We start from the raw sequence: 10,287 nt of genomic DNA on the forward strand, positions 1-10,287 counted from the left end.
TATCATCTACTCAGATTCTGAGGGAATGGTAAAATTAACAATAATTGGAAGGTGAAAGATGGGGTGGCTCTTGCACAAGGTACAAGGTATGTGAATGAAGAGACTGACAACTTGTCAAGTTACAAGCAACAAGGAGAGTTCATACTCAAAGAAATCTCAAGAGGGTCATTGCCGCCTTCAAAGATGACCATTCGTGTCGATCACCATTGCTTCAAGTATCATTTTCTTCTCTATTTTCACTCCAATCTTTAATTAATTTATGGGTATCCAATTATGCAATGTCTCAATGCATTTCACTGATTTTTTCCCCAAAATATGACTTTTTTTTTTCTTTTTCTGTGAGGCACATTTATTATTATTATTATTTTTTATGGCATTTGAAATTGGTCCACTAAGAATGGGTACATTTGAAAATGTGACCTTTTGTGTACAATTTAATGGGTACATTTGAAATTGGTCCACTGAGAATGTTTTACAGGACAAGAGTAGGGTCTTCAATTAACATCATCTGCAGCTTTCATTGACATTTGATAATGACTATGAAGTTTTTGGGATCATAGGCTTTTAAAGGCCACTGGATTTGAACTGAATTGATTTCATTCCCATTTCCTGATTTTCTAATTTTCCATATATAGCTATCTATCAATCCATAGAAGGGGGCAAATTTTAAGCATTTTGTGATTTTTTGTGTTTATTTGTTTTACTTAATTTTGTGATGTTTAGCTACATGGTTGAGAATGGAGTTTGCTTCATCACATTGTGTGATTCGGCATATCCAAGAAAACTAGCCTTCCATTATCTGCAAGATTTGCAGAAGGAGTTTGAGAAGTTTGACATGAGCCTCATAAGTAAAATTACAAAACCATACAGCTTTGTTAGATTCGGTAATCTCCACTTACCACTGCAAGTTGATTTTATTGACCAAAATATATAAATCTATGTTCGGTAGCATGGAATTGGTACCACTGCAAGTTTGGACTAATTTTCCCCCAATTCTAAGCTCGAGGCACCAATTCCATGCTACCGAATATAGCATTAATATTCTTCCTTTCCAAGGAATTCGAGGAAGGAAAAAAAAATTCTGAATCTTTTGAACTCCCACTGTCAAAAAAATTAAATTTATCATATTTTTGGCTGCTGATTAATATTAAGTATTTGATGTTTTGTGTTTTTCCCAATTGTTGGGGTGGATGGCAGATGGTATCATTGGCAATGTTAGAAGGCAATATGTAGATACAAGAACACAGGTTAATCTGTCGAGGCTAAAAGCTAATCGCCAACAAGAACTAGATATCATGACAGAGGACATGTCTGAAATAGTAGAAAGAAGAAGAAGAATTGGTTAGCTTCTTCTCTTTTTTTCTATTTTTGTTGTTCCTTCTATTTAATGGCATGTTAAATTAGTGAATACTCACAAAATGTGCATGTTTTCCCTTTGTTATTATCAGAAATGCTTGAAATACTAATGGCAACTCCAAGAATTGCTTCCCCAATATGGGTTTCTCCATTACTAGAGGTATGTATATAAATGCATATAAACTTCTCTGTGTTTATCTTCCATTTTCGGAGCAACCAATCGAAAATAAATCATCTCTCATTTGCTGCTAAATTTCAAATTTTCTTCCTTTATGTGCAGGTAATTGCATTGAAATGGATACCTACCACCATCGTCGTTGTTGCTGCTACTGTTCTGTTATGGACCAGCTTAGTCCTCACAGAGAACTTCATGGGAACGAGTTTATAACATTGTCAAAAGCAAGGATTACAAGAACTATCTACTTTGAGAGCAGTACAGAAAATGGCACAGCATGATATTATAGAGTAGCTCGACAGTGGAAATCGGTTAGTACTTTTAAAATTTGTTGAAAAGTGATTCTATGGAGCTTCCCTACTGCTCTGTGCAACTTTAATGTATCTACATTTCAATATATATCAAGAAATTTTCGGAATACATGCCTCATTTTGTGTTCTGCTAGATTATGCAAGAGAGCCTCAGCTTCTGACCATTTCTCAAGTTGAGCTCATTTGACAACTTTGGTTCTGAACTTGAATTTTTCTGTGGCTTGAATTTGTATCCACCTTTTTTTAAAGGACAAAAAGTTCTTAGTTTTTAAAATTTAACATTACTACATCAAAGATTAGGTGGATATAGCTGCATGAATTTTTAGTATTTTTAATTATTCACACATAAAACATATAACTATTTAAGTCAAAATACATTGGGGCTAAGAATAAATTGAAAAAATAAAAAATAAAAAATGGAAAAGAATAAAATATACCAAGCTTCACATCATGACTCTTTTTGATATATTTTTTGCCTTTTTGCTGTTTGTCTGAAGCAGTGACTTCTAGGAAGAATCACTTTTATTAATTAGAATGATTGCTAAAGTCCTATTTGAATCTTGTATCCAGTGAAATTACTGTTTTAACTGGCATATATTCACAACTATGAAAATTATTGATGTTAATTATTTGAACACTATATAACAGTTAGAAGAAATACAAGATCCAAGGTGGTCAAAACTATAATCATAGTGACTGAACTGACCCAAATTCTAAAATTACAAAAATTAGGAAAATATTTGCTCAAAATAGAGTGACTGACAATGATTTGCAAATTCATCTTTGGCAATAGTCCTTTCAAATTCCCCTAGTTGTCACATTAGAAGTAATGTGGGAAGAAAAACAGATCAGCTTTCATGATCACCAAGTGAATTCCAAATGAAACCCATATTGGACATCACTTTATGCTAAGCTTTCTTTAGAGTTGGTTTCATAGCACCTTACAAGCATATTCCATGCTTGTGTTCTTTCCACATGTCACTCTATTTAGGCTTTTGTTTATATGTGTGTGTGTGTGTGTGTGTTTTACTGTGAAAATTTGATGTATTAGACCCATAATACGAGAGAAAGATTTGTGTGTGTGTGACTGTGTGTGTAACGAAGAATCAACCCACTCACTAGCCGTATTGGACTCTCGGATGGTTTAAAAACTCTAGATGCACACAATCGTCTGCAAACCACATGCATCATTTAAATCCAGGCCTCAGTACCTCCTGTGAAACACGAACCAAGAATTTAAGGGGAGTACTCCCAAATGCCTTACCAGCTGAGCTGTCCAATGGTAGAAAGATATTGTTATAAATTTCACAACATTAATAGAGAAACAATGTGTTTGATGACTTTATTAATATACAAGTGAGGGGTGTCTTCACTCTTCAGAAGCAACTTAGGGAACACTTTTTGCAGAGAAACAAGTAGATGTAGTGTAAAAAACTTCCTATATGTACATATCATTGTTCATGTCAAAACCACTACAGATATCATCACCATATATAAAGTCAACAAACTCATTCTCTGGAATGTGACCCTCAAATTTGAATTCTGGATGGAAAGTTTCACCACCCGAATTATCGCTTAAGCGCTGGTGAAACTCGCTACCAAATGACCCCTCATTCATTAATAAACCGTGGAAAAAACCATCTTCGGAGCTTGAATTATGATCAAAACCATTCTTAGTAACTGCTGGCTCACCTGAATTACCATAGTCCTGCCCCTGAAACTGATCCACTGTGAGCCACTCAGAAAACAGAAGCTTTGGTAAGCTGCTTTGGCGATCTTCTTTTGGGAACTCAAAATTTTGTTGTGTGGACTGATCATTCATATTTGTTGATGATGATCCTTCTGTGTGTTCAAATGATTCGAAACTCGGATTCCAAATCATCGATTTCTGGGGAGAAGGTGAAGATTCTATATTTTCTGTGCTTGAACTTGTGTGTTCTGTTTTAGTGTGAGCTTCCTGATCAGTTTGTTCCATTTTGGCCACTTTCTTCTTCAGATAAGAATGCCAATAGTTCTTTATCTCATTGTCAGTTCTTCCAGGCAAATGTTGGGCTATTTGTGACCACCTGATAGATCAGTTGTTGATAGTTTCTTCATTAGTTTCTTTTACTGTGAAAATTAGAGTTTCTAGGAAAGCATGTGAAGATGCTTGTGAAACAACTATAGTAGTAATAATAGGCAATGTTTATACAATGTGGTCCAAAAAGAAATAAAAATAATTTAAACTTTTGAATTTTTAATTGAGCAATGATACAACTTCCGAATTCGAAGGATGCGGAATGATGAAAACGTGAGAGGTGTGGGCCTCACTACATGACACCACTAGACGTTCACTTACGTCCTTCCATTCAGGAATCTTCCGAATTGGGATGATGTATCTTTATTCTTTTTTAACTTTTTACTTCTCCATCCTCTTTCTATTTTCAAAAATACCATCATTACTGACTATACGATCGACCTGATGTAAGAATTAGTGATTGAAATAAGTACCTAATAAAAGTTGACAAGAGTCCTTGTTGGACTATATTTATTAGAGTAACAACAAAAACCGATCGATTTTTGTAACAGTAATCAATACAAATTGGTGATTAGAGGCGGCTGATTAATAAAGCACTTTGAACCAACCACCTAGCCAAGCATGCAAATTTTACTTAAGTATCATTTACTCTGTAACTACCTAAATTATATTTGAAGAGGTGACCCACCCACATGCAATAGAGGTTGGGCCCACCCCCTTTATTTTAGAAGAGTGTAATTATATATATATATGTATATATATATATATATATATATAATGGTTGAATTAGAGTTATACATATGCATTTTGATAGAGTGGACATTTATTGCTTACTTGTTGCCTAGCATGACATGAAGGGTCAGGATAGTTTCCTCCTCTTGTGCAGTAAACATCCCTCTCTTCAATCCTGGCCTCAAATAATTTATCCACCTTAATCTGCAGCTCTTGCCATTCCTTTGCAACCCTGCATGTAAGAACAACAAGACCGTAATTAAAGGTCAACTGCAAGGGTATTTTAGGCAACACAATAAAAATTCTATTGTTATTGACTCAAAACCATAATGTTAAAGCAATTTTTTACCATGTCTTTTTGTAGACATTCAATAAATTGAAACCATAGAGAGGGTGGTCCCTGAACTTCTTACCTTTAAGGTCAAAATTTTTATTGGTTTTGCTATTGTAAAATAAACCAAGTAGCATTAAAAAAATCAAATATTTAGAAACATTCCTATCAATCATATATATTAACATCAACTTACTATATATATAGGCTATATAGCCAATGTATGACCAAGTAATTGAAAAGTCTATCTTCTACTACCTAAAATGCCCTTTAATACGAAGGTGAATGAATGCTCATCTGAGTATATATGATTTTATTCATTTTCAGTCTCAAGTCAAGCCAATGCAGTGCATTCTAGAGATTTGGGACATAATTTATATACTAGTGCTTTATATTTCACAACAATATGCATATATACAGAGACACAGACACCCACATATATATATATATATATCTATATCTCTGAAATAAATCTGAAAAATCTATGCTAAAATACACATTAACTACCGACTATATCAAATTATGGTAAAGGCAAGCTTGTGTTACACTTTTATATAAAATGTTGTGATAGATAGTGTGTGTGTGTGTATATATATATATATAATTGCAAGTTCTTGGTGACAAATGCATTATTAAAATGGCATCAGTATGGGTATGCAAAGTGGTGGAAGGCGGTGGACTTACCGGCGTTGATTGGAACAGTGCTCCAGCAGCCATGGCCGTGGTTGAGGATGTGATTTCTGAGCCTTTGGTCTTCATCCGGTGACCATAACCCCTTCTTGTGCTTCAGCTTTGGCTTCTGATCCAATGTCTTGTAACCCATTTTACAGACAACTAAAATTGGTCAGAAAATGAAATGTAAGAGCTTATGACTTTTAACTGTGTGTGTGTGTGAGAGAGACAGGGAGAGAGAGAGAGAGATGAGGTTATGGAGAGCCGACCCTTGATGCTTTAGAATTTAAAGGGAGGATTAGTTAAGAGTATGGTGTTTTCGAGAATAAACAAGTGTAGTTAGAACTTGTCATAGCAGCAAAAGTAAGAACACGTTTGGATATTTTTTAAAGGTTGGTACAGGCATGGTGTTTGAGAACATTGTATGTGTGTGTGTGTGTGAGAATTGACTTTGTGATAACTAACACATACATAGTAGGTGTCCCCTTCAAAAAATTCTACTGTCTTTGGACCACTACTGACGTGTGACCAATTGCATCCTTGTATTATTGTGTCATTGAGCAGGCTTAAAAACTTGTGATGACAAAGTGTGACACCTCATACAAAACCAAATTGGTTCAGACCAGAAATTGTTGCTGTTTCATAGACAATGCCGTGCTAAATAACTGATATACTTTCAGTGATGTTGTGTTCGGAATCTGGTGCTAGTCGCATTGTGATTCGTTTTCGATCTAAGGATTTTTTGAATTAGCTTTATGTGGGTCCAAACATATTAAATTTTTAGGGTTTTTTCGCTTTTGTGTCTTTTGCTTATGGGTCGTGGACTCTTTTTATTATTTTCTTAAAACCCCATATATAACAGTGTTTAGAGTTTGGAGTAAAATAATTTAGAGACATTGAAAGTTGGGAGACAATGAAAATTGCAAAAATGGGAGTGAGAGCGAGAGTTAGGGTTTGGGATCTGAAACTTGTAATTTTTGGATTTTCGCAAAGTGAATTCTTTCGCTAGATCTTCATTGTGAATGTAAGCGTTTCCGAACTATGCTAAATCTTTGTATTCTCAGTATGTTGCATGTTTATTTTCTGCCGTATTTCTTGGGTGTCATAATACTCCTTTTGAATTTTTTTCTCTTCCTTTTATTTATATATATATACACATATATATGTATATGTGTATATATATATCCTTTAATAAAATAGGTCTAACAATATGTTTAAGAAGATTTGAACCTTTTATCCTTCACTTTGAAAGGAGAAAAGAAACTACTAGGGGTGCATAGAAAACCTGTTGAACCGATAAACCGAAGATTTGGTTTCAATTTTTTGCGGTTTGGTTTCGTTACGGTTCCAAAAACATAGAACCATTTATAAATGATTCGGTTACGGTTTGAAGTTTACTAAGACGAAATCAAATTAAACCGTTTTATAAATTGTATATATATTTATATATTTTATATTATATAAATAATAGAATAATAAGATTAACCTTTAAACCACTCAACTATCTATCATAATATATAATAGAAAATTATATTATATATAATATATATTTTAATTTCAAAAATATATTAGATTGAATTATAAAATATTTAGAACTTTGGAATCGAATCAGATCAAATTGTTTTCTCACGGTTTGGTTTGGTTTCATAGTTCGATTTGATTCTAATTTTTATGAAATCAAACTATCTAATTCAAAACGTGTGCACCCTAAATACCACCCACTAGCTACCTTGGGGTTGAAATCCAAAATAGTGATGTACTTTCTTTTGGATTAATTTATTTGGAAACCAAGATAGTAAGAGCCCAGTTTCGCATTTGTCTTTGAAAACTACGTTCTTGAAGACCGAAAAAAAAAAAAAAAAGTTTCATATAGCGTTTTGAAAAACTTAATCCGGAAACAAAAAGAATCTTTCGCAAATGAAGATTCATTCGTTTATGTGTTGATGATTTTTTTTTTATTGTGAAGAACAAAAAATAAATAAATACAAGAAAAGAAAAAAAAAAGAGCAAATTCAAGAATTTAGGTTTTTCAAATCAATTGAATTAGATATGTTTCTTGTTAATGTTAACAACTGAGAAGATTTTTCAAAGAAAAAGAAAAAGACAAACATGACATAGGCGTGTCACTAGAAACTAAAAAGTTTATGTATACTTTAATTTCTGTCACATTATTTAATTCATTTTTGTATTTGTTTATAAAGGGACCATATAATAAAATGAAGAAATTATATGCATCATTACGTAAATTTGTCATAAAGGGCTAGTTAATATCACCTTTCTCAAATGAGGACCTATCATAAATACACAATTGGTGTTTCGCCCCACTTGGGGTTTGAACTTTGAGCTCCCAACCCCAGAAAAGGGTCCACTTTTTAATTTTTTTTTCTTGTATTAGTTAGGAAATATTTAGTTCCAATCATAATTTTGTATACGCAACCTTTAAGGTTGAAGCACCATCGAGACCCGTAGGCTAATGACATCTCCTCTTATTTTAAAGCTAGTAGGTTAGAGTGAAAAAGGAAGATAGAGAAAAAAAAAAAAAAAAAACAAAAAACGAATGTCACTTGCAATGACAGCAATCAAGTAGGGTCATTTTCTTCTCAGGACCTTTTGCTTCTTTTTTTTTTTCCTTCATGTGGGAGTTATAATTAATTCTTGTTTATCTACTTTTATCCACGTGGGGAGGAGTAAAGCGTCTACACTTGGTTACAAAATTTAATCTTACGGGGGTTCCATTTTGTCATAAAGGACAAGTTAATATCACCTTTCTCAAATGAGGACCTATCATAAATACACAATTAGTGTTTCGCCCCACTTGGGGTTTGAACTTTGAACTCTCAACCCCAGTCAAGGGTTAAGTGGTAAAAAAATTATTTTTAAATTATTGGTTAGGAAATATTTAGTTCCTATCATAACTTCGTATACGCAACCTTGAAGTTTAATGCACCACCAAGACTTGTAGGCTAATGACATTATTTTTTTTTTTCAAAGCAGATCGTAGTAGGTTAAGTCTTTTCTAAGAGTAAAAAAGAAAGAAAGAAAAAAAATCAAATAACAAAAAACAAATGTCACTTGCAATGTATAGCGGTCAATTAGGGTCATTTCCTTCTCCGGACCTTTCGCTTTCTTTTTTCTTTTCTTTTATATCATGTGGGGGTTATAATTAATTCCCGTTTATCTACTTTTATTCACGTGGGGAGGAAAAAACCGTCTATACTCAACTACAAAATTTAATTTATACACTGCTGGGGGTTCCATTTTTCTCTTAATGGGAGTCTTGGGTGTCAATTTATAAGAGGCCAAAATCAACCATGTTGATGTTGAACCTCATAGAACACTCTATTGTCTACTGCTGAACCATTGCTAAGGGGGAAAATGCGAGTAAATAATTAAAGTATATGGTGAATCTGGTTACTAAGTTGGTAATCGGACATCTTCACTCAACAAAATTAATCTAAACGAGTAACTCTAAAACTGATAAATTGGCAAATTTGTTATTATTTTATGTTTGGTGGCATCGAATTTGCACCTTAAATTTGAAATTGAAAAAAATTTAGCTTAAATTTTGAACCAAACTTTTTATAATTCCAAATCTAAAGAGCTGATTTCAGCTTCCAAACATAACATTAATGTTTTTCGCTTTGAGAGATTTGAACACACTTACCTTCCATTTTGAAAGTAGAAAAAATATCACTAGATTGCACGTTATAATTATATTACGTTACGCACCCAAAAAAGTTAAAAATTAGAAGAAGTAATGTAGCAATAAAAAGAAAATTAAATAGGCTATATCAACCAAAGAGTTTGAACCTAAGTAAATCAAATACTTTCAAGAAACAAACAAAAGGCTCATGGTTCACATTACCCACAATTGAGTGAGTCTAAACCAATTTATTTGCCCTAATCATTTTCATTCCAACGGCAAAATCCTATAGAATCCTCAAATTTGGCTATTTTTGACTACCCTACCCTACCCTATCAACTTGTGATTGAGTGTAGGAAATATCAAAAGAAAAAATGGGACATTATATAGAACAAAAATCAAACATGTTATGATTGTGATCACAAAAGATTGTGATCAATAAATCAATGGCTTCAAGAAATAGACAAAAAAAAAACATCTAATCATACATCAATCATTGTTGCAAATCAGCCACACTGTCTTGATACTATTTCGTAAAATGATAAAAAAAAATAATAATCAAAAATAGTGAAATCACCCTTTAAATAAATTAAACTCCTTCAATTTAAAAATAGCGGGAGTATAAAAAGTACATGGAAAAAATAATAATAATAAAAATAATAATAATAATTCAGCGTGGTACTGCCAGTAAATTGATATTAAGAAACTTCTCTAATATATGAATAAACTAATGTAATTTTATGTCAACGCAATTTGTCACAAGGCTTTTCACTTTAAATAATATATATAGTACGAGTAATAGCTTAGACATTTTCTACTTGCATTAAAAATTAAAGTTGCTATTGGGATTAACTAAAAATATATATAACAAAGTCTTTCTTTAATATAAAATTCCACGTGCCTAAAATAGAAAGGCTTGGTTTGTTTCATATCCTACACTTTAAATCTCATGTCCACCTAACTTATTTAAAAAAACATAAACTCATACAATGGATGGAAGAAGATCATTTAAAAAAATTAAAAAGGTACATTTATTAAAATGACAAATAT

At 32.7% G+C, this 10,287-nt stretch overlaps 1 protein-coding gene and 1 pseudogene across 1 annotated transcript; one reads left to right on the forward strand and one right to left on the reverse strand.

Moving 5' to 3' along the window:
- The first annotated feature begins 25 nt into the window (after nt 1-25).
- LOC132291151 (25.3 kDa vesicle transport protein SEC22-1-like) lies at nt 26-2,023 on the forward strand (annotated as a pseudogene).
- Nucleotides 2,024-3,122: 1,099 nt separating this feature from the next.
- LOC132291152 (transcription factor LAF1-like) lies at nt 3,123-6,029 on the reverse strand. Its single transcript, XM_059790253.1, has 3 exons — nt 5,607-6,029; nt 4,694-4,823; nt 3,123-3,908 (listed from the first exon to the last, which is right to left on the reverse strand). Exons 1-3 carry the CDS (start codon nt 5,743-5,745, stop codon nt 3,281-3,283), a joined length of 897 nt encoding a protein of 298 aa, XP_059646236.1. The 5' UTR covers nt 5,746-6,029; the 3' UTR covers nt 3,123-3,280.
- Nucleotides 6,030-10,287: the final 4,258 nt, after the last annotated feature.

The sequence above is a fragment of the Cornus florida genome, unplaced genomic scaffold, assembly GCF_030987335.1.
Source record: "Cornus florida cultivar Cherokee Brave unplaced genomic scaffold, ASM3098733v1 CherokeeBrave_3.0.0_Hap2_scaffold_352, whole genome shotgun sequence".
Lineage (NCBI taxonomy): Eukaryota > Viridiplantae > Streptophyta > Magnoliopsida > Cornales > Cornaceae > Cornus > Cornus florida.

Excerpts from the sequence above, each read along its gene's own strand:
- LOC132291152 (XM_059790253.1), bottom strand. The coding sequence starts at position 5,745 with ATGGGTTACAAGACATTGGATCAGAAGCCAAAGCTGAAGCACAAGAAG. Across the intron at positions 4,824-5,606 it reads CACTGTTCCAATCAACGCCG|GGTTGCAAAGGAATGGCAAG; the intron begins GTAAGTCCACCG and ends TCTTACATGCAG. Across the intron at positions 3,909-4,693 it reads CATGTCATGCTAGGCAACAA|GTGGTCACAAATAGCCCAAC; the intron begins GTAAGCAATAAA and ends CTGATCTATCAG.